Source organism: Astatotilapia calliptera, chromosome 20, assembly GCF_964374335.1.
Source record: "Astatotilapia calliptera chromosome 20, fAstCal68.1, whole genome shotgun sequence".
In the NCBI taxonomy this organism is placed as follows: domain Eukaryota; kingdom Metazoa; phylum Chordata; class Actinopteri; order Cichliformes; family Cichlidae; genus Astatotilapia; species Astatotilapia calliptera.
Genome location: NC_137441.1, coordinates 29,879,701 through 29,903,677, shown reverse-complemented (window position 1 = coordinate 29,903,677; position 23,977 = coordinate 29,879,701). Strand labels below are relative to the sequence as shown.

Below are 23,977 nucleotides of genomic sequence, written 5' to 3'. Positions count from 1 at the left end.
TCATATATGTTTTTACTATTTCTTTTCCATATGGGTTATGATAGACACATTTTTCATTTTCTGGAAATAAATTAATTAACTGTTACTACTAGCCCAAGTGCCCCTTAGTAGCAAATGAACACAGTTTATAAAGCACAGAGTACCAAGGTATTGCTGCTGACAGAGACAGTAGGAGACTTCACATCCCTAATGGAGCCCTGCCTGACTCTAACACTGTTTATAAATGTAACGGGGCTGGGTGCTGGTTCTAGCTGCTAGCACGTTACCTTCAACATGTCATCTGATCAGGCCCATTTCACTGCAGTATACCTTCATATTTTATCATACATCAATGCTGAACATTTAAGAGTGAATGTAATTGTGCAAGCACAAACACAAACACAGTGTGTGAATGTGTGTGTGAATGGGTGGATGACAGGTTGTGTAAAGCGCTTTGGGGTCCTTAGGGACTAGAAAAGCGCTATACAAATACAGGCCATTTACCATTTACTTCTGAAAAATGTTTCACATAATTCTGTGCAAACAGCAAGATTGAAAAATTCAGGTGGCCAACCTGTCTCTCGCTAACAGACCAGAGGACTCCTTACATTGCATCACATGGTTAATTTGCTTTGCTGTTTTCCCAACAGAAAAACGACCAAAAGACTCAGGCTGAGGAAAGACTAATAGAGAAACTAATCCAATAACTAAAAGGGAAAGGAAATGCAGTGAGGAAATAGAATTGTAAAGGAGTAGGAAAAAAATCTGGGTTCTAATATTAGCTTTTAACACATATTTTTTAAATTGCATTTTAAAAATATTTAGATTTTTTTAATTTTTATTTTTAATTACTGTATTTAGAATAAAATACTTGTAGAGTTACTGCTATAGCAGAAACATCACACCTATATCCATGGCACTCTCTATGAACTTGATCTTGTCAATTTTGAAACCTTTGTTTACATTCTTGACAACAAATGATGAAATTCCAGTGTTGTGACCATAAATATTGTTTTGTCATGGTGGACATATTCCATCTTGGTGTTACACAATCATGAAGTGTATCTACAAATGTTTTTTGTAATCTCAAAGATGCATACTCTTTGCAAGGAAATATCAAAACCGTGTTGTGGGGACTGAGGACAGGAGGGAGCAGTGAGGTACAAATAACTGGACTCTTGTCCTGCTTCATTCCCCTGACTCTGCTCTGCTGGTATCTTAATTGCAGTCTAATCTCCTAATAGTTTCTTTCTCAATCTCTGTACTCTAATAAATCACGTTCACTTCTTTCAAATGATCGCCCCATGTGTGATATATATGCAGTATTTGCTTTTATTTATTACTGGACTCCTGAGTTCTGTCTATCATTAATTATGTTCAGCTTCTTAGTTTGTTTGCTATTTAATTTCTCTCCTTCGTGTATGCCTTTGTATTTATTTATAGCTGCCTGTAATTATTGATTACATTTGATCTTACCAGTGATAACGTCATGTCCAATTTACATTCTTTAGCCTTCCCCTATTTTAAGCAGCTGTTGAGCCATTGTCGTGATGCTTTATTCTGAAAATCTATGGGTGGAACTAGCTCCATGCTTGCAAGTAAAACAAACATAAGCTCATCCTACAGTGACAGAGTAAGTACAATGTCCGTTGTAATTATAGTCAGTAAGAACGCAAACGTCTTTCACTTTTCAGGGGATTAAAGTGAAGACAGTGCTGTGAGTACGCTCGTATGAGCTTCATTTAACAGATTTTGAATGATGCCTTTGTGTCCGTCGTTCTGCACAGCTCCTTATTCACTAATGCTTCAGGTACTGTGGGCTCCATACATTTATTGTAAATAAACGCAACTGTGTTTTTCTTTCATTTTCTCTAACGGCTTTCTCCATTCTTTTAAGGACCAACGAGGGCACTACATTTAACGTCTTGTCAGCTGCTGATTTATGGCCTAGAAGCAGTAAACATGGGCAAGCGAGTGACTTTGACAAGGGACAAATTGTGATGGCTAGACGACTGGGTCAGAGCATCTCCAAAACTGCAGCTCTTGTGGGGTGTTCCCGGTCTGCAGTGATCAGTATCTATCAAAAGTGGTCCAAGGAGGGAACAGTGGTGAACCATCGACAGGGGCGACTGAGGCTGATTGATGCATGTGGGCAGCAAAGGCTGGCCCATGTGGTGCAATCCAACACACGAGCTACTGTAGTTCAGATTGCTGAAAAATGTAATGCTGGTTCTGATAGAAAGGTGTCAGAATACACAGTGCATCGCAGTTTGTTGCGTATGGGACTCTGATGCTTTGAGCAATGTTCTGCTGGGAAGCCTTGGGTCCTGCCATCCATTTGGTGTTACTTTGCCACGTACCCCCTACCTGAGCATTGTTGCAGACCATTTAGACCTTTTCATGGAACCAGTATGCCGTGATGGCTGTGGCCTCCTTCAGCAGGATACTATGCCCTAGCACAAAAATGGTTCTGTGAGACATGCACTGCAAACAAGTCCAATCCATGGAGACTTCACCTTGCAACTTACAGGACTTAAAGAATCTGTTACTAACACATTGGTGCCAGATAACACAGCACACCTTCAGGGGGTCTAGTGGAGTCCATGCCTCAATGGGTGAGGTGTGTTTTGGCAGTACAAGGGGGACTCAACTTAGACAAATGGTCATAATTTTATGACAAATCAAAGCTTACTGGAAAGGACAGACAGACTCTAGACCCGTGCACTGCTTGTAAGAGAAGGTCAGAGCTGAACAGACACCTCTCTCACACAGTGTCTGTAAAGGTATCTTTACAGATATTGGTATCTTTCGAGGAGCAGCCAATCAGAAAGCAGATCTAGAAACTGATTCCCCAAAGTTTGTGCCAAGGTACAATAAAGAAGACGCTGAACCCCAAATCTGAATGTGAAAAAGATCACTACTCCCAAAGGTTTCATGACAGGAATAAAGAACCTGAACCTCATACTAGTTAAAAGGAATTACCTCATCTAATGGTACATTTCAACAATTTTTTTATATGTCCAGATTGGTTCAATAGTAATACTCACAGTAATGATTTAATTCCTTCATTCCTATCCCAAGACATTTTTTATGAGTTCAAAAACCAACATGGAACTTGTGGAAATTATTAGAAAATAAACACTTGTTCTTCTGCATTAATGTGTCTGTATAAAATCCTCCACTAACCTTCTGAAATATTCCACAAGATGTTGAGCTTCTTCACAGAGCTGATGGTGGTCACTGGAGACTATTCTATTTTCTGAACCATTTATTCAATTCATGGTCGCGGTACTGAAGAAATATATTTTATTATCGGAGTATTAAAGGTTTTTTAGGGAAGTGCTGTTTATTTAGGGCTTATGCTATTTAGCTCAGACGCAGTTACTTATCTTACTATGTATCTCCCACCCTCTAGAGCAGGGTTGTTAAACTCATGTTACCACGTGGGCCACAAACAACCCACTTTGACCAACAGTAGGTCTGACCAGTGAAACTCCCCTTTCTGACAATGCAAAAGACTCTACCTGCACATTTATTCCCTGAGATATCTTATTAGGAGAAAAAGAATTGTAGTTTGAACAGTACATCTAAGTTTTTCCACATAATAAAGAAATGCAGCTGTAGGAAAGAATTTCTGGTAGCTCATTCTCCAGACTGCCCTGTAATTATAGGAAAGGTTTTTGAATTCACAGAAAATTCTCTTTAAAACAACAAACAAACCAAAACATTTAGTCTCATTGTGAAAAGAAAATTCTATAGTAAACAGTGAAAACGGGAACCTTTCTGTCTTTTAATTGTTTATTTATTACTTAATTACTTTGCTGAAGTCTGGATGGTGATGGGGGAGGTCCTTATTAGTAGGAAAATGTTATTTGTGGCCCCCAGCTCTTATGTTTGACTACCCATTTTTAGGATTAGGGGTATCGGCTCTAAAAAACCTCTGGTGACTTCTGATAAGTAACAACTTCTGTGAACTCAGGCACTAAATACTCTATGCTTTACATCAAGAGAAGTGCAGGATCTGGCTTGCCTAGAGATTTATTGTTTAACCAGTTTTGCTAATAGGATTTTCAGTTACCCAGGTTCAATAACACTGTTTTAATCAAATGGTCAAACAGGAAAACTAATAGATTTCTCTTAAATAAAAATAATCAATGCAAAGTACCTTAATTACTGAACATGGATTTGTTTTGTTTACTGTCACATCACTACTAGAGGCCCCATACTAACCCAGGAAAATAATATATATAAACTGACCACATCATGTGAAAATATTATATAAAAATCCCATGTCTGATATTGCCTTTACATGTTAGACAGGCATCTTCCTTATCTGTTTTTAAATCACGTCTTAAAAAATATCTATTTACCTTGGCTTTCAGCAGGACTTGATGTCTCTTAATATGTTTCTTATTAATTATATTATGTTTAATTTTAAGATATTCGATATGTAATTTAAACTGTTTTCTCTTTGTTTTATATTTGTAGCACTTCGGCCAACATTGCTGGATGTATAGTGCGTTATAAATAAAGATGCTATGCTATGCTATGTTGAAATGTTTTTTCTATCACCGGCGCAGGGTGATGGAGCTATAGCTCCTTTTTGTTTCTTCTTCTTCTAAAAGTTTAAATAAAGTTTATGAAGAAAGAAATCGCCACGTCTTGTAAAACGATCTAAAACAACACCCTGTACCATCGGAAAAACTATTATCGCCAGTCATTAACGCTTCACACCACAAACAATGGAATATTATGTCTTCTAAAAAATATAAAAACGAAAATAAAATGTATTAAAAATGTACGAACGAACAAACAAAAATGCGGAGACGCGCAGAGAAATCTTTGGACAAATAGAAATCGAAATGTTGCACCACGTGACCAAACACGGAAGTAAACTTTTCATTCAGAGGGAAGGCAACGGTGTTAGCTTGTGCTTCAACTTTGAACCATCTCGCTGGGACTAGAAGACCGTGACTTTGTCATTTCTAAGTATTTAGTGGATTAAGTGGAAAGGAGACCATGACCCAGGCGGAGAAAGAGCAGGATAACGGGAAGGACAAAGAAAAGGAGCGAGAGAGGGAGAAAGAGAAGGAGCAGCAGCGCGGGGTGAAAAGACCCATCGCTCCTCCGGCGATACCAGAGCCTCCTCAAGAGGTGAGACGGAAAATGAAGTACCCAGCTGTTGTATACATGAACTATAGCCGTATATATGCCAGAAATCTATAATGTAGCATTTGTATTTTTCATGAACATTTTGTTCTCACTTGACACATGCTAAACTATTGTGATGGTGCGTTTACTATCGTATTAGTACACTGTTTTAGTAGTACACCGTTGCTAAATGGGTCTATAACCTGCTACATGTGGCAACAAGGTTTAAAGCTCAGAGTTGTTGAGTTAAAGCTGATATTGAAATATTTTAGCTCTTAATTGTTGACCTCTTTTTGTTTTTCCCAACACGGATGAAAACACGTGTTAACCCTTCTGATTTAAGCCCCTCTTTAAAGTTTCAGGAGCTTAGATGTGGTAGATGTGGAAACTAGGTTTAACAGTCAGTATCTTTGTTTGGGGTTAAGACTAGCTGCAAGGATGACGGGGTTTTGGCTCTTTTTAAAGGCTTAAACCTAATGATACAGCATGTAGTGTTTTCGTTTTTGTGCTGGCATTAATGCACGTCTAACATTATGCCAACAGCTCCAGTGTGGTGTGGAAGATATAGACCAGGGGTGTCAAACTCAAATACACAGTGGGCCAAAATTCAAAATGGAACAAAGTCGCGGGCTAACATTAATATTTATTGGAAAAAAAAAATCTTCCTCCAGATGTAAGAATGAATCTTTTCTTATGGACTCAAACAAGTTTAGCTGAAAAACTGAATATGGAACAAGCAAAGCTTAATACTAAACGATATATATATTAGCTGTATAATACCAGTAGGCCAGCTCTAATAGTAATTTGGTATGGCTTCGCCGGCCAAATGTAATTAGGCTGTGGGCCAAATTTGGCCCGCGGGCCAGAGTTTGACACCTATGATATAGACTATCCTGCACATAGCTCTGACCTCACCAGAGCCCTTGGATGGAAACAGATCCATGCAACCAGTTTCCAAAAACTAGTGGCCAGTCTTTCCATAAGAGTAGAGGCTGCGCAGGTGTCCACAGTTGCTCTTTTGTTGGGTGAAACTTGAAATTTCTATTCTTTTTCACAGCAAATACAGAGCAATTTTGTAGTTGTCATCCACACTGGATCGAGGACGCTCCGTATTGGCCGAGCAACGGACACCCTTCCAGTGACGGTCCCACATGTAATAGCACGCAGGCACAAGCAAAGTGGCCAGCCCTGCTATGAAGATGCATGGCTGTTGAGAGAAGGTCTAAATGTATGTGACTCAAAACCAGGTGCACCCATAATACAACTTCACTGTTGTCAAATTAAATGGTGTCATTTTTAAGTGTTTATCCTTATTGTTTTGTCTTAATATCCAACAGAAACCAGAAAGCAACGAGCAGAGGCAGAATGGCCTTAAAATGGTTGATCAGGCTATATGGTCCAAGAAGATGTCAAACGGAGTGCGGAGGACTCCTGTGTCTGCTGATCAGGTATGGTTATAAAAGAGAAATTAGGGAAGAAAGCAACACAATGCAGTGTGATTCTCTTCTATCTTATACAATAAAGAAATAAAGACCTTAAGGTCCTATAGCAACTTAGTAAGGTTTGAATAGCTGATATACAATATAGAAAATAACTCTTTTCATTAATTGATTATGATGTTAATCCATAAAAGTATTTTCTTATAGCAGTGGTTCAGTTTTGTATGTTTGTTTTTAGGCCAGAGCGTATAACTGTCAGATCCGTCCTGCGGTGCTAGACAGCAGCTCCAGAGTGAAGTGGACAAACACAACCCACCATCCTCCTTATTTGGTTGGAGAGGAGGTCGGTGAATGTATTAGAGCAAACTCGTAACTTCTGTGAAATATGACTTGTTAAGCCATTTTCATTACCTAAAGCCTTGATTAATTTTTACCCCCCCATTTCTGCTATTGCACAGGCTCTTTATGTGAATCCAACAGACTGTTACAACATCCACTGGCCTGTAGTCAGAGGTCAGCTCAATGTGCATGCTGGTCCTGGAGGCTCACTGACTGCTGTCCTGGCTGACCTCGAGACAATTTGGAGTCATGTGATTCAGAAGCATCTGGAGATCCCTCTCAAAGATTTAAAGGTAGGAGAAAACTTCTCAGTTCTATAGCAGGATGCAGTAGTCTTGATAAATCCTCATTTCTTTATATTAGTATAAAAAATAAGACTCTATCTATCTAGCTGTCTAGCTAGCTAGCTGCTTCTGTAATAGAGGCTTTCTACAGGCTTTGTGCTCCATACTTTCAAACAGATGATCATCCACATTAATCATCAGTTGCTCATTTCGCATTATTTCTTTTAGTATTACAGATGTATCCTGTTGGTCCCTGACATCTACAACAGACAGCACATCAAAGAGGTTGTGAACATGCTGCTGCTCAATATAGGGTTCTCAGGTATTACACAATCTTCACACGTAACTAAGTGGAAATTTCTTTGTTTCCATCAACTTACTTCCTGGTCTTTTTGTGTGTAGCTATCATTGTGCACCAGGAGTCGGTGTGTGCTACTTTTGGCAGTGGGTTGAGTAGCGCTTGTGTCGTGGATGTAGGCGACCAGAAGACCAGTATCTGTTGTGTGGAGGACGGAGTGTCACATCGAAACTCCAGGTGGGGCTCAAAACTCACGTTTATGTTTGATTAAATGAAATATATTTAATATTTAATTATTTGACCCGGTTGTCACAGACAACAAACACAGAACAGTGAATATTTATTTTTAAAACTCATGTTAGTTTCACTTCCTGCTTTTATTGCATTATTTAGCAAATGTCTTACATGGTATCTTGTATTTGTGGGACTTTGCAGGTTGTGTTTAGCATACGGTGGCTCAGATGTGACCCGCACTTTCTTCTGGCTCCTGCAGAGGGCAGGATTTCCCTACAGAGATTGTCAACTGTCTAACAGACTAGACTGTCAGCTCCTGCAGCATCTGAAAGAGACCTTCTGCCATCTAGATCAAGTGTGTGTTAGTCAGGGTGGGAGGGAGGGTGTTAGTGTCTGTGCATTACAATGATTTGTTAGCATCTTTGAGTATTTAGCCATACTCACTTCTAAATAATCGATGGAGCAATTTTAAGTACATATTAACTACAAAATCGTTTTTCTGTTTTCTCTTAACAGGACATATCAGGGCTACAAGATCATGAATTTCAGACACGTTTTCCAGAGGCCCCGGCTCTTCTGTACCAGGTTCGACTTGGGGATGAGAAACTACAGGTAATTATATCAGAAGGTAAAGACGATGCTGTTTTGATACTGGTGCTGAACTACTTTTCTGTCTTCTTTATAGGCACCCATGGGCCTTTTTTACCCGACGACGTTTGGGATTGTAGGTCAGAAGATGTCATCGCTTCAGTTCCGTTCCCAAGGCGACTCAGAGGACCCTCATGATGAACACTACCTCCTTGCTACACAGAGCAAACAGGACCAGGTAAAACACACACACACACAGGTTTCATAGACTGAAACCAATGAAACCAAATGGTTCTCAGCTATTTTTTTACTTAATTATTTTCTCCAATAGTCCTCCAAATCAGCTGCAGACAGGAAAGCTATTTCCAGACCAAGTGGATGTTTGGAAGGGGAGATGAGCAGTCAGGGAGGGACTGGGGACCTGTCAGATCTACCCAGGAGCTGTGGGAGTGGTGGAGGAGGAGGAGGGATGCAGGGGGAAACAGAGCTTGGGGCTGCCCATGGAGAGTCCCTGATGGGAGCAGGAGAGGTGGAAGAGCCTGTGTCTGCCCATCTGTCCAGGAAGACGGCCATCATGAGCCAATTTGAGAGCAAAGCATTGGGATTAGATAAGGCAGTCCTGCATAGCATCGACTGCTGTGGTAAGTGATGAAGTTAATTTTTGTTTTTATATTCAAAGATTTAGCGATGAGAATAAAAACTTCCATGGAATATCCTGTTTGAGCCTCTGTACTCATTTCATTTACAGCATCAGATGAAACCAAACGAAAGATGTACAGCTCCATCCTGGTTGTGGGAGGGGGGCTCATGTTTCATGGAGTTCAGGAATTCCTTCTTCACCGCATCATCAACAAGATGCCACCATCCTTCAGAAGGCTGGTAGACAATGTGGAAGTTGTCACACGTCCAAAGGTACCCCAAAATTACCTTAGTATATCTCAGAAAAGGTCACAGACCTGCATCTGTCTTCAAAAGACAGATAACTTTATACTGCAGACTGATCCTGTAATGTATTTTATATGACACGTATGTGCTCTAGGACATGGATCCTCGGCTGATCTCATGGAAAGGTGGAGCAGTGCTGGCATGTTTGGACACCACGCAAGAAATGTGGATCCACCAGAGGGAATGGTACCGCTTTGGTGTCCGAATGCTCCGTGAAAGAGCTGCCTTTGTGTGGTGAAAACAGGCTCTTCTTACTTGAAATGGTGACTCAAACTGTCCCACTGTTCAGTGGACTGCAGAAGGATGAAATTGGCAAACTGTCGAGCACATTTCTGCAGTAAATAAAGGAAGAGTGAGAACTGTTTTTCCAGAAAAAAGATTTAATTCCTTAAATAAACTCTATACATAGTGTGACAGCAAATTCTGACAATTCTAGCACAGTCACCAGTGTTTTTTCAGTGTTTTTTTTTCCTGGCTGTTTAAGACAATGCAGATATTTCTGTTACTTCTGAACAGTATTAAATAAGTTTGACAGTTTTATGTCATGTACTGCAGTTGTATCACAATGCTCTGAATGTTCATGAATGTCTGGAATTCTAAATACAGTAAACCCATGATACCTGGTACAAGATATTTGGAATTAATAGAAACATTAAGTGATTAAGTGTACTCCTTGGAATTATATCATATTCACACACAAGACTGATATAATCAAGTCTTAATCAACTTTTGCAATTTGAGTTAAAAAAAAGACAATGTATACCTGTGCCATTACCAAATTATCCATTGATTTTAGATATCCTAACAATTAGTGCTGAGCCAACGGTGTGATACTGCTATTAGTACCGACCAGCTCTTTGTGGAACCAAGCTGTGTCATTACCAAATGTGACAATAATAGCAGGAGACACACTCAGTATTTTTTTTTTTTATTCAACAGAAGGATACAAAAAAATACATTAGCTGATGACTCCCAGGAACCATAACCCATATCTAAGAAACTGGTGACATTGCAAGTTGGAAAAGCCGACGCAGAAAATGAGGGAAGAAGTGATGTGGATAGCTGTGGTATCAGCCGTTCTGGCCCCTACGTGTAGGAATTCCCAGAAAGGCGTCAAGAAACTGCTTGTGACAGTGACAGCTGATGAGGAAGGGCCTTAGCACTGTGACTTTATCATCTTTCCTTGGCTTCTAAGACACTGTGCAAGGCCCCACGCCTACACGGCATGTGTAGGCGTTTACCTAGAGAGAGGAGCAGGTAATATAACAGTCAGGCAGTGTTTTCATATCACGGCCATATATAATCAGTTTCTTTGTTAGGCTAGGTCCCCCAAGGTAATAACCTAAATGCATTCATGAGTAATAATGAGTAATGTTAAAATGCATAAAAAAAAGGAGTTAATTGTTTACTCTTCAGCTATAAAAGGCTGAGGGCTACTTTCCAGTAGGGTGATGGTGTTGCCATAGGTCCATGTAGTAGGAGGCTGAAGAGTACCACTGGCCACCCCCCAGTATTTTTTGTTAATGATCAAGTGATCAGATCATGATAACCCTAACAGTTATTACACAAAAGTAGCACTTATCTAGAACTCAGTACAATGTAACCTTAGTAAAGAAATGCAAATAGATATAACACAAGAAAACTACAAAAACCTTTCCATCAATATGACCACTAGGGCTGCCACAAACGATTATTTTGATAGTCGACTAGTCACCGATTATTTTTGCGATTAGTCGACTAATCAGATCATGCATCCATTGGACATAAAACGTGCAGCTTATTGCACCAGCAGCATCTGCTCTTATATAACTATGATTAGCTTACAGCTTGAAGTGTTTAAGGTATGTGCTAACTAAAAATAAAGTCAAGATGATAGTTTATTAAATTTTAATGACATTTGCAGATTGTTTCGGTGGAGTTTAATAAACTCAGCCGTCTGCTCCTTGCTATCTAAAATATAGGGTGGACCATTTATATGGATACACCGTAATAAAATGGGAATGGTTGGTGATATTAAAGTCCTGTTTGTGGCACATTAGTATATGTGAGGGGGCAAACTCCTCAAGATGGGTGGTGACCAGTGTTGGGTAAGTTACTTTAAATTAGTAACTTAGTTACATTACTAGTTACTTCTATCAAAAGTAACTCAGTTACTTCAAGTTACTTGTTACTTTCAAAGTAACTAGTTACTAGGGAAAGTAACTTTGGTTTTACTCAGAATTCTCTTGTTAATGTGTTGCTTCCGTAACTGGATACCCAGCAAAATTGACAGTCTTCTAGCTTGCTTACTTGCCACAAGTGCACTGTGCCACCTACCAATAGAAAGGAAAAAATAATGTGGATATTTCCACAAGAGAAATCCCACGCCTGGACCGTCGTTGACTGCTGCCATGATTCTAGCCTACATCACAGCGTCCTGTGCGCTTTTTACATCCAACACGTACAATGCAGTTGTGGTGCTTTTGATTGTACTCAGAAACTCGGAAATTCTGCCTTCCGAATAGGAAGATGTAGGTAACACCAGACTGCAAATGAGCTGCATACAGGGCTGAACTGGGACAAAAAATCAGCCCGGGCATTTGGACTAGAGACCGGCCCACCATTACAGGAAAAATCATAAAGCCTTTGAATGAAAACAAACGCTGTTGTGACACAGTTTTGATGGTATATATGCATCAATCTATCAATCGTTTGTTATAAGATTCAAATAATTATTTTTTAAAAGCTAGACATTTTAAATGAGAATAAGAAAGAAAAGTACTTCTTTGTGCCCACCTCTCCCTGTTAATGCCCTACCTGCCCCCCTGGCAAAACTTTGCTAGACACGCCCCTGCACAGTTACCAGCTGTCAGCTACCTAAAAAAGGATCCTGGGGTTATTTGTCTCTCAGAAACAGTTCATAACTTCCCTTCAACTCATTCATGTCACCTAAAAGGTAAACCTGTTTCTCCATCACCTGTTCAGCTCTGATGATTCAGTAAGGACATCTCCTGGTTTCATCTTCATGTTTCACTCTCACCACATATCCAAACTGATATCATGACCAGCAGCTTTTACAGCTGTGGCTCCAGCAAATATCAGCTGATACTAGAAAGAAATATTAAATAAATTCTAACAACAGCTGATCAAGCTTAAACGTGCTGCTGTTGTTTAGCGCGACCTCCGCTGGTTTCTTCTTTCTGGCGCAAAGTGGGCGATAAATAAACAAGAGAGAAAAGCCGATCAGCTGATCATTGATGGGAGAGAATGAGAGGAGAAGAGGCAGCTGTGCAGCAAAGACACGAAATAACTCCAGCTTTGTGTCTTTTTCATTGTAGCTGAAGTACGGGACAAACTCTTCCTTTTCACCTCAATACAAAACGCGTAATATTTTCTCTGAATACGGGACGATTTCGTTTTTTAGGGGACAGTTGGCAACCCTAATAATTAACCTTATGAATAAAATAAAGTTCCACATCATTAACATCATAGCACCCACCCAGCTGTATAGAAACTCCGTCATGCCAGCTAGCACGCAGTACGAAAAAGTCAGCACAACGAGAATAAACTCGGTTTATATCTGACCCAGATAGACTGCAGGTCATAACTTCTTACCTGAAGTTCAGTTCACCTGACACTTAGGCCGGCGGCTGCCTCGGCTCTCTGCTCCTCCTGCCTCCCCTTTCCCTCATCCACCTATTGGCCTCCACCACCACAAAAAATAGTGCTTTGTTGTGTATCTGACGGACGAAAGCCAAACCAATGCCACACCACTGTAGTTGCAGCATTTTTACAAACCAATTCTGGTTCATCCGTTTCATTTAACGATCCGCTTTCACTCTCCTCATTCTCCGTCGCTGCCATGCTTTTTCCGCCATGTGCATATGAAAACAAAGGCACTGCGCATGCGCGTTTTACCCATATTCTATCGCAATATTTCATTTTCTTATCGTTGCCCAACATTATACTGGTATTACCGTGAACGGTATGATATGGCCCAGCCCTAGGTGCCAGGTCCGATCATTTCTAGACGAACAGTTTCCTGGAAAGTGGATTGGTTGTCGTGGGCCAGTTGAATGGCCCCCAAGGTCTCCCGATCTGACCCCCTTAGACTTTTATCTTTGGGGTCATCTGAAGGCAATTGTCTATGGTGTGAAGATACGAGATGTGCAGCACCACCTGAAACTACGGATACTGGATGCCTGTGCTGGCATTTCTCCTGCGGTGTTGCTAACAGTGTGTGAAGAGTGGGAGAAGAGGGTTGACAATCCAGCCGACTTCTAAATGGCCACCATGGTCACCACCTATCTTGAGGAGTTTGCCCCTCAGATATACTAATGTGCCACAAACAGGACTTTAATATCACCAACCATTCCCATGTTATTACAGTGTATCCATATAAATGGCACACCCTATATAACAGGACACCGGAGTATATTCTTGAGCATCTCACACTTCTGATAATCAGTTGTCTGCTTGACGTTTATTCAGTTGTGTAAAAACTATAACTTTAATCTCAGCCAAACCGATTTACTCAGGAATAAATAAAATACTAAAAAAAGCCAAACAATATCACTTTTAAGTTATCTAAGTGACTTACATATCATCTTTAACCTAAGTAGCGAAAGACGGCGGTGGTTTTGAAAACGATTTGCCGGGAGTCCAGTGTTCTCACCGGCTCTAGTGAGCCTTGATATAGCTATCGAGCTGGTGGGTAACAGACGTCTCTGAAAACGTCGGAGCGCTTTTGAAAATATGTGTCTTGATAAGCTGAGCAGATATTTGAAGTTTACACAGCTACATTCTTGCCTGAAAATATGTTAAGCGTTTATTTTGTGAGCCAGAAAGAATAATAAGAGTAATATTAAAACTAACTAGCTGCCGTCATTGTTGACAACTGAGCAGGGCCGCGCTATGAATTCTGGGACACAGCTTCTTCTTCTTCAGGGTTTAACTGGCATCCTTGTACATGCAGTGCTGCCGTCTTCTGTTTCAGTCTGTTATTACACTCTTAAATCCTACTACTTATTCCTGCGTCTTTTGGGATCTTACAAAGCGTCAAATGACACGTCAACTATTAAATTAGTCGTCGACGTAATCGTGACTAGTCGATTAATCGTGGCAGCCCTAATGACTACACAAGCACATATACAGCAAACTGACATGCACATTTTGTTTCTGTGTCATTCATCCTTTGAAATTAATTTCACTTTACATATGAGCTGATACTAAAATGGACTGTTTAATAAAAAAAGACAATAAAAAATTCTCACCTTCCTCATCCTCCTCCACCCATTGGTGGAGGACTGGGCCCTGCACCATGATTTATTCTTCCCATCCTCCTTCTGCCACCAGGTGGACCTGGAGGACTGTATAACCAACAGTAGACAAGAATGTGAGGAACAAGTGGTATAAATTAGTGCTGTCAGCGTTAATGCGTTAAACAGCTTAAATATAAATTAATTCAAGTGCTGAAATGAGCAACAGCTTTGTTAAACTGCATTTGTCATTCTCTGGATTATGACAATTTTTTAGATACAACTGAAAAAGAAATAACATCACATGCATCTTATTAGCTTTTTGTTACACATGACACACAATTCCTAATAAGCTAGCTTGCTCCTACATCGGATTACGTAATTTTCAGTGTTTAACATAAAGGTAGTGCAGAATTGGTGTTCAGTGTGTGTATGTGTGTGTGACACAACTAATGGTGTTTCAGGGACTTACCCTCTGCCGTCAGTGAAGCGTGATGAAACAGAGCTTCCATTCTTTGACATGTCGGGGTGAAACATGGTTTTGAAACTGGTAAAAGAAAAAAAAAGAGTGGGGGCTTGTGCTTAATTCAGAATAAACCATAATGGAGGCTCTAAGAAAAGCCTCTTGCTTACTCACTATATTGTAAGTTTATTACACCACATTCCAATCAGTTTTACAGGCAACAGATTAGCAGTATTAGAGAAACTGTAAGTCATCTATCTTTAGCGGAAGAAAGAGATTTTCAGCATCTTTTTAAGGTAGAAAAACACATGTGAAAATACAACAGTAAATACAATCAAACAACTCTTAACGAACCTTAAATACAGGCAATGAGAATATTAATGATTATTCAAAAGGTCACTCATCCATTATGTTAAATAAAGGTGGCTATTTTGTTTTATTTATTTCATTTAATTCTCATTTGACTTACAAGAGGCCAATAAACTCCACTGCTCCCCAGAAAAGATCAACCAGTAAAGACAGGCGCCATGGAGACTGTGCCCTGCTATCCAGGACCTGGCCTGATGGAGAAACACAGAGGTGGGTCAGACAGCAGGGATCTGTGATGCTGTTCACATTGCAAGACGGGAACACATGTATAATAATCATGAGTGCACCAGCCAATCGTTAACCCGGATTTACTCCTTAGCTGGCCTTCAGTACACAAAGGCTAACCGCTAATCAGGGCATAAACGAGTTGCAGCACATTTCAAAACAGTTTTAAAGAAAGATAAATTTCCTTCCACTATGAAGTTGAAGCCCAAACGAAATCGCAGTCACATATCGGATTCTGGAAAGGCGACGAAGTTTTAAAACACCACCTAAGGTTCATCAGCTCAGCACTTCTTTCTGCTACGCAGATTCAACCAGGCTAGCTAACATCCTACATGGCTAAATGTAACCTAACACTTTTCACACATTCATGCGGTGGTTATGTTCTAAAATGTATAAAAACACCTAATAAATATCAAACAAACAAAGAATCCGTTAAAGCAGGGAAACCACTCACCGTTGGACACGTACACCATCTTCCAGAAAGTAACAGCAGCACTGCCACAGCTGTGTTTACGGTTGGCTTCGCATTTCCGGGTCTGTTGCTGCGTTATGTGACACGCATGCGCACCACACACAACAGCTACAACCACCTTACCTTACACTCATTATAGAAAAACATTTCAACGTCAAAAAAAAACCTACCCACATAGTAACTTATTTTTTATATGATTAATAGATATATCTATGTATTACAAAGAAAGGGGAGTGTCTGACGTTGCTCAAGTTATTACTTCTTGGAACTCAATCTACGACTCACTCTCTAGAAGGTGGGAGGCCCCATGAGTAACTGCTGTTGTCTGTATATAATAGGGCCGTACAGCATTTCCCCTAAAGCTTCAATATTACAGTAATAGTAATAAAAATGAATTGCTTGTATGAACGTGTGTGTGAATGGGTGAAAAACATTACACATTTCCACTACCACAACCCTGAACTAAATAAGCAGTTAAGAAAATGGATGGATTGATATTCTCCAGTCACTAGCATAACATTTTAAAAGAACAACTTAGTAATTCAGAGGAGATAGTAGAAGCACAAGTCTTTATTTTCTAGGGATCTTGTTCCATATTCTTTTTTTAATAAGAGCTCTTCATGATGCATGCAAAATAAAAAAGCTTTGCCTTACAATATAATACACACACGGTGTAAACCAGCCAACACATTCACAGCCAAACATCGGTCTATAAATAAGGAGCAATATATTATAACATTATAATGGAATACTGTTAAATATTTTCAAGTTGATCTACTTTTATGAATATTTGTCAGTCTGCAAAGAGACCCATGTTTGCTCACATCCAGCTTGGACAAAGAATGAAGGTTTGTGAAGGCATTCTGTGGAAGTCTATCTCAAGTAAATAAAAAGTAAAGCGTTTTGAACCTTTTCAAAAAAAAATGAAAATGTGAATAAATGAAAAAGTTCAGCACAGATGGAAACTGTCGGTTAAATAAAGGCATACTGTTGCTTTATCAACACAGAAACAGTCCAAATGCAACCAAAAGCTCAAAATACAACACATCAGACCAAGTTACTCATGATCTTTAATCTTGGATACATATGTGTTTACGTCTTCATCAGAATTTTGTTTTTCAGTCTTAGAGTCAGGAACTGGTCTTGCATTGGATTCAGTAGCTCCAGCATTTTTCTGTGGCTTATATTTTTTATTCATTGCTGATGGAGTAAATCCGTGTTCATTATAAGCATTTATTACTTTCTCCACTGTTTGGCTTGATACGTTACATAAGTTGGCAGTTTCGCTGACTGACAGTCCTGCAATCCGTGCACCAACTATGTGGCCCTTTTCAAAGTCTGTTAACTCACTGGACGGGGTAGTGTCGACTGCTTCTCTTCTTTTATCCATTCCAGTGCTGAGTATATTGTACGTCAGCCTTTCTTCCCCCTTTCCCTTCTTTAAGAATGATTTGAGACCATTTCTGATGAGGCTACGGCGAACAGTAGCTGGATCAACTGAAGGGCCAGATGCATCTCTCAGGTCCTGTGTCAGGTCTTTGCTGGATCTTTTACGATTTCTTAAGGACATGACTTTCAGATACTGTTCATCTGCTGTAGATAGTTTTTTAGGTCGGCCACTTCTTCTTTTGTCTTCCACTTGTCCGGTTTGCTGAAATTTTTTAAGGACACACTGCACACCATGTCGAGATATGCCAAGTTTTCGGCTAATAGTTCTTTGGGGTTCACCTTGTTGGTGCAAAAGTACTATTTTATGCCTGTCAAACCGTGTTATCTTTGGCATTTTTTTCTTGATTTAACTAAAGATGCAACTAAAGAAATGAGAACAAATGAACAAACTGTCAAAATATACCATTTATAACTGGTTCTTTGCTATGATTTTCATCACGGGTTAACACAACACTACTTCATTCCTTGAATTAAATGTCTTTTCTATGCTCCAATGAAGCCAACGTCCAAAGGAAAAACTTGCAAAAAGACCTTCAGAAAGCCTGGAAATTTGATGCTCAAAACAACTTTAAAAATTACAAGCAAGTCTGGCTCCTTGGGAAGCAAAATATAGAGAAACAAAAGGTGGCTCAAGACTTTTGCACAGCACTGTAGATGGAGATGACTGGTTTTACTCCTTGGCCTGAATGCAAAAATCATGAAAGAAGAAAATACCAGAAGTTAAAATTTCAAACACAATGAAATAACAATACACAGTTGTCTTTCTCTTTGTGTTGATTAGCAATCAGTGTGCTAATGGAGGGACAAATTATAGGGATGAATTCTAACTAGCGCCCCCAGTACCCTACCAACTAACAGTTCTGTACTTTCAGGCTCCTTAAAAAGTATTATGACTCTGAGTCAAGTAAAGTATGTATTATATATAGGACAACTGGATGAGCAGGTGATCCATGCTATATGGATAATGCAGAGGGCCTTGGTGTGAATTTGTACTAAGGCTATTTACTTGGTGTCTTTCTCCAAGCTTTACTGTCTTCTTTCCACTGTACAATCAGATAAAGGATTAAAAGCCCAAAACATACATTTAAAAAAGTTTTAGTTTTTATTCTTTTAGCTGCTGCCCTGGTGGTATTTAATGGGATGAGAACAGGAAGAGGGAAGAAAAAAAAAATAAAAACACAATTCAAACATACATTCTGCCTATGGAAATTTGATATAAGGTCTATAGGTACTGGGTGTAAATGGACGCCCTACTTTAGGATAATATACTACACTAATATATTTAATACACTAATATGTATATAATATATTACCTAAGTAAATTTATTGTAAAATTTAAATGAATTTTAATTATTCTGATGCTCATCGGGGAAACACAAAGACGCCATTGCAAATCTTTACTCTCCTGCTATCTGCAGAAAAGTTATGTCTGCTCTGATGAGCTGTTTTCTACAGCTGCACAGAGACCCGGGGGATCTGCCATGGTGACGCTTTTTTTCAGAGAGACTGGTCAGTGGGCGGTGACTTTATACCTGTTGATCACTAATGTAATGTCCATCGTCTGCAACATCAGTTACCATGGTGATGTACCTCCGTGAGAAGTGAACCACCTTGGCAGTACAGAAAACCTGCAGTAGACGAAATTCTGCTTCGTAGTGCAGGCCCCTGAAAATCATACCCACTGTTCTCTACACCAGTTCACCTCCAGCACTTCCAGAACCCCCCGAAAAGAAACAGGTTAACAGCTAATCAGTCAGGACACGAATGCAACAAGACAGCTAAAATGGTTTAATCAGTCATGTGCTCTTTTCGGGAAAACGAGTGAGTTTTACTGAACCGCCTAATGCTGTCCACCTTAAAAATAAAACAATCAGTCATTATTGCACAGCTTCAGAAAAGCTAAGAAAGCAAAGCTAACCTGGCTAAACGTAGCCTTACACCTTTCTACCGTCACACGTTCATGTTGAGGTTCAAAACGTTCTTTGCATAAAAAACATAAATACTGCAAACATATTCGCCCCGACGCCGAGAAAACGGATGAAAACACAGGTCAAACCTCTCACGGTTGGACACGTGAACCCTCTTCCACAGAGTAACAGCGGCGCTGTCACAGGTGTGTTTGTGGTTGGCGCTGCACTTCCGGGTCTGTTGTTGCGTCACCGTGTGAAGCACAAGCACAAGCTAAATCACTGCAGTTACTTTAGTACTGTAATTTTCAACACATGCGATTCTATTTAAATATTAATCATTGAACCTATTACTTTTCATTTTCAATATATTTGCATACCGTAGCCTGTTAGCTTTGCCTTGGTTATTTTATTTCAGAGAAATCTATTAGTTTTACTGTTTTATCATTTAATTAAAACAGTGTTATTATGGCTGGATAACTGAAAATCCTATTAGCAAACCTGGTAAAATAAATAAAATAAAATAAATCTCTGTGCAAGCCACTCTTCACGGCTCATAATGTAAAGCACACAGAATACATAAGTGACAGCTGAGTTCACTCAAGAATGAAAAAGGTTGAAATGTACCATCAGATGAGGTAATTTTAATTAGTCTGAGGTTCAGGTTCTTTATTCCTGTCAAGAAACCTTTGAAAGTAGTGATCTTTTTCAAGTTCAAATTTGGGGTCCAGCTTCGTCTGTGTTGTATCTGTGCACAGCACCCTGGGGTTCAGATAGCGTCTGTGCTTCACATTGTTTGTAAGGCTCGCTGTTCTTTCCATCGAACTTTGGAGAATCAGTTTCTATCTCTGCTTTCTGATTGGATGCTCCTCGAAAGACACCAGCTTTATGCAGCTCACGCCGTACAGTCTTTACAGAGACCGCGTGAGAGAGGTGTCTATTCAGCTCTGAGGTTATCTTACAGGCAGTGCACTCGGGGTGTTCATCGACTATCTGGAGAAGCGTCTGTCTGTCCTTTTCAGTGAGCTTTGACTTGCGCCCGCTGTTCTTTTTTGCTGATGCTGTTCGTCCATGTTTGATATACACAGTCATGACTCTTGACACTGTTCCCCTTGCCACGTTAAACAGCTGTGCCGTTTTTGTGACAGATGCACCCGACAGCCGTGCAGCAACAATCTGGCACCTTTCAAACTCTGTTAAGTCACTCATACTGATTTGAACACTGCTTTTAAAGTGGTGACTATTTCCTTTGGACACTGTCACCTGACAGATGAGCAGGAAACCCAGCCACTGCGTTGGAGCACTGTCACTTAGGTACCCCAATGTCCACTGTCATATGGCGCTTCCATGAATTTGAATGCTGAAGCAGTGATGTCCTGGTTAGTGGACCAATCAGCTGCTGACAAACTGTCAAATGTAGTGTCCTCCTTGCTCTCTAAATAGATGGCGAAAGCAGTAAGTCTAAATAAAAAAGAAAAAGAAGTTTTATTTATTTACTCTCCTGCCGGTGACCCAGAAGTTAATCTCAGTACAGCAGTTGTGCTTTAACAAAATGTATGTACACTGTTCCCCCATGGTATTTAATCGAGAGCTTTGAAGGACGTCTAATTTTCTAACTGCCTGTTGCCTCCTCTCAGTCTCTCAGAGAGGATGTGCAATTTGAGAAATGAAATAGGGTCATTAACACAGAGAGAAAAGACGCAAAAAGATTCACGTTTAAGATTTATTTGTTGAAAATATGCAATATTGTTCAAAAAGAAAAAAAGAAGAAAGTATGAGTTTACAACACAGCCAGTTCACATCAGTAAAAAGTTTAAAATCATTTTTGGCCATTCTTATGTCGAATTTCTTTAAACTAAACAGTAAAATTAGTTTACCATAAATAAAGTAATTGATATTCATTTTTTAAAAGAGATAATCTCTCAGCAGAGAGGAAAAGTGTTGGTTAAATAAAGGCATTCTGTGGTTTTCTGAAAACAGAAAAAGTCTAAATGTAACATAAGGATCAAAGTACAGCTCATCAGACCGAGTTACTCATCTTCTTGGGTCTTGGGTTCAGGTGTGTCCATGTCTTCATCAGGATTTTGTGTTGTGACCTTAGACTCGGAAACCACTTTCGCCCTGGCCGCTTTTCCATTAGCAACTGTATTTTTCTGTGGCTTGCGTATTTTTTTTTTCTGTGCTGATGCAGCAAATCCATAATTCTTATAAGCACTCATGACTTTCATCACTGTTCGGGCTGAAACGTTACACAGCTCAGCAGTTTCGCTCACAGACATGCCTCCAATACGCGCGCCGACTATTTTGCCTTTTTCAAAGTCTGTTAGCTCACTCATGCTGGAGGTGGAGAGGTTTCGACTACTGCTTGTAGACTGGACAGACAACCTCAACGATCGTCAAGCTAATAGCTGAGCAACTGCCTCTGTAGCTTGGACTCATTCACATCAAAGCTGAATTGTTTCCATGCGGTGTTCCTTGGTTTGTCCACTGCAGTGCTGTGTATACTCTGAGAGGGATGTCTGGTGATGCTCTGTGGCCTGAATGCAAAACATTAAAAAAAACTATCAGAAAGTAAAATTTCAAATCTAACTGACACTATTGGAGAAGCTCATAGACTAGTGGTACAAAAAAGTGCACTTCTGGAATTGCTTTACTAACAAACACGTTCAATATACTTGTACTTTAAGTACTTCCACTTCTATTCAATTACATTTTAGACTCAGCGCACTTAATTTTAAATATTGAGCTGCTTATCATTTTGCAGGTTTAATATAGATATACTAATGCATCATCATATTATTATAACAAAACAACATGCTAAAGTCATCTAAAGCTGCAACAATCAGTTATTATGACCCAATAATATGATGCTAATTGGTTTTATCTGAATAAATAAATAAAATTAATATTTGTTGATGCCTTTGTTAACAGCCATGTTGAAAATGGCCACCATCTTGAGTTTTCGCATGGTTAATGAGCTTTATCAAACAAGTAAACATAAAAACAGTATATGTGCCAGTTTTGGTGTTTGTGAACACCAAAACTGGCTTCCTCCTGTGAACGATTTCCGTGTAATGTTCAGGTATCTGCGGCTCTACAGGATCAAACAAACGCGTCCTGAGTGAAGCTGAGTCCAGCATCAGGAATCACAAAACCACTGAAGGTGAGCCAACAGCACCTGGTACGTTCACGTAACTGTTTTAGGATCCAGATAACATCACCGGAACACTTTGCGTCACCGTGCAACAGTTCAAGCACACTTAGAGAAGCTCGTTGGTGCTTTTTTCCAACCAAACCGATGATAATCAGTTTTGCTGTAACGTTCAGTTTTGCTAGCCAGGTAGCAAACCACAACATAGCTCCCCTCAACAAACTGCATATTCCGAGCACACCTTCATCTTTGTAACACAATTTATAGAAAATTTAAACACAAAAGAATTTGTACTATTATGCACTGTACTTACAACTAAATCTGAACGGCAAGTCTGTGTTTTTGTCCACTGCTACTCTCCTGTGCGTCACGCGTTTCGCCAAGGAGAATAAAGTACGTCCGGTGGGGTTTTTCACAATAAAACTTTCAATTTGTGAAAAAACTATTATTGATACAGTCAAAGATCCAATGCAGACGTTAGAATTTTATTCATACCGTGTTCATGAAATACCTGAGTAAAAAAGTGTTTTTGTTTTCTATTTTTGTTGGTAACAGTCACCCAACAGATGGTCCTACCGGTTAAAGACAGAAAAAAATTACTATATTAGTTACCGCCCCCCCAACCAACCGAACTACAACAAAAACATCCAGAAACTATGAAACTAGGTCCTATACAGATTATCACAAGGTTTCTGAAGTAACACAGACTAAGCTCGCCCTTCTGTCAACATCCTATAAAACACAAAAGCTCCATAAATAATTTCTCCGAATATTAATGATATTTTGATTCACAATAAATAAATAAACAATCCCCTTGCACCACACACTGTACTGTGCAAAACTCTTGAGTCAACCCTCATTTCTTTCAATTTCACTTCCAGGGAACTGACAGCAATAGTTCTGAGGGCTTTTGAAAATATTTCAATATTTTATGTTTTTTACAGCCAAATTTGTAAATAACCCATTTTTAAATATTATCTTTAAGCACTTTGTTACTAGCAGCGAGTCACAAAAACACAGCATTTGTTCCCAATGTCATGTTCTTAAGAAACAGAAAAAAAATTCAGCAAAGACCTGAAACAGGATCTAAAACTTACATCTGGTCCTGAAGTTGATCCATACTGTTCACTGCAGCCTCAGCAGAAAGGGTCTCAAAGAAGAAGGAATCATGAACACAATATATATATATGTAAAGAATAACTAAAGGTTAAATGTAGCTAATATGTCCTGTTTTAAGCCAGGCACTTACACCTCCGCTCAGCTGCGTCTCAGCCACCATGGCTCTGGCAGCAAGAGCGCCAGAGCCGGAGTAGTGGAGAGGCGAGCTGGAACAAACCATTATGGGAGGGGGGGTATACTTTTGTTGTTAAAATGTTACGTCTCAACCAAGTACTGTATGCTTTTTATATTTTTAGTAGTGTGTCACACAAACAGCAAATATTGTCAA

General features: G+C 39.6%; 2 protein-coding genes and 2 long non-coding RNA genes across 5 annotated transcripts; 1 reads left to right on the top strand and 3 right to left on the bottom strand.

Annotated features, from left to right (window-relative positions):
- The first annotated feature begins 4,865 nt into the window (after positions 1-4,865).
- On the top strand, positions 4,866-9,797 carry actr8 (actin related protein 8). The gene is made up of 13 exons (XM_026154650.2): positions 4,866-5,133; positions 6,188-6,358; positions 6,468-6,578; positions 6,808-6,912; positions 7,028-7,201; positions 7,421-7,514; positions 7,595-7,727; positions 7,926-8,079; positions 8,241-8,336; positions 8,410-8,550; positions 8,644-8,953; positions 9,061-9,224; positions 9,352-9,797. Exons 1-13 carry the CDS (start codon positions 4,999-5,001, stop codon positions 9,493-9,495), a joined length of 1,932 nt encoding a protein of 643 aa, XP_026010435.2. The 5' UTR covers positions 4,866-4,998; the 3' UTR covers positions 9,496-9,797.
- A 372-nt stretch (positions 9,798-10,169) lies between these two features.
- Positions 10,170-16,164, bottom strand: selenok (selenoprotein K). Of its 2 annotated transcripts, XM_080294985.1 has the most exons (5): positions 16,006-16,163; positions 15,427-15,517; positions 14,967-15,041; positions 14,510-14,605; positions 10,170-10,498 (listed from the first exon to the last, which is right to left on the bottom strand). In XM_080294985.1, the coding sequence occupies exons 1-5, from the start codon at positions 16,022-16,024 to the stop codon at positions 10,495-10,497; spliced, it is 285 nt and encodes a 94-aa protein (XP_080151111.1). In that variant the 5' UTR covers positions 16,025-16,163; the 3' UTR covers positions 10,170-10,494. The 2 variants fall into 2 exon arrangements, with proteins under 2 accessions (XP_080151111.1, XP_026010437.1); XM_026154652.2 differs by lacking the exon at positions 10,170-10,498 and having other exon boundaries at positions 14,515-14,605; positions 16,006-16,164.
- Positions 16,165-16,573: 409 nt separating this feature from the next.
- Positions 16,574-20,097, bottom strand: LOC145422958 (uncharacterized). The gene is made up of 2 exons (XR_013904112.1): positions 19,391-20,097; positions 16,574-18,154 (listed from the first exon to the last, which is right to left on the bottom strand). It is a non-coding gene; the product is annotated as an uncharacterized LOC145422958 (long non-coding RNA).
- A 991-nt stretch (positions 20,098-21,088) lies between these two features.
- On the bottom strand, positions 21,089-23,599 carry LOC113013317 (uncharacterized). Its single transcript, XR_003270814.2, has 2 exons — positions 22,844-23,599; positions 21,089-21,916 (listed from the first exon to the last, which is right to left on the bottom strand). It is a non-coding gene; the product is annotated as an uncharacterized LOC113013317 (long non-coding RNA).
- Positions 23,600-23,977: the final 378 nt, after the last annotated feature.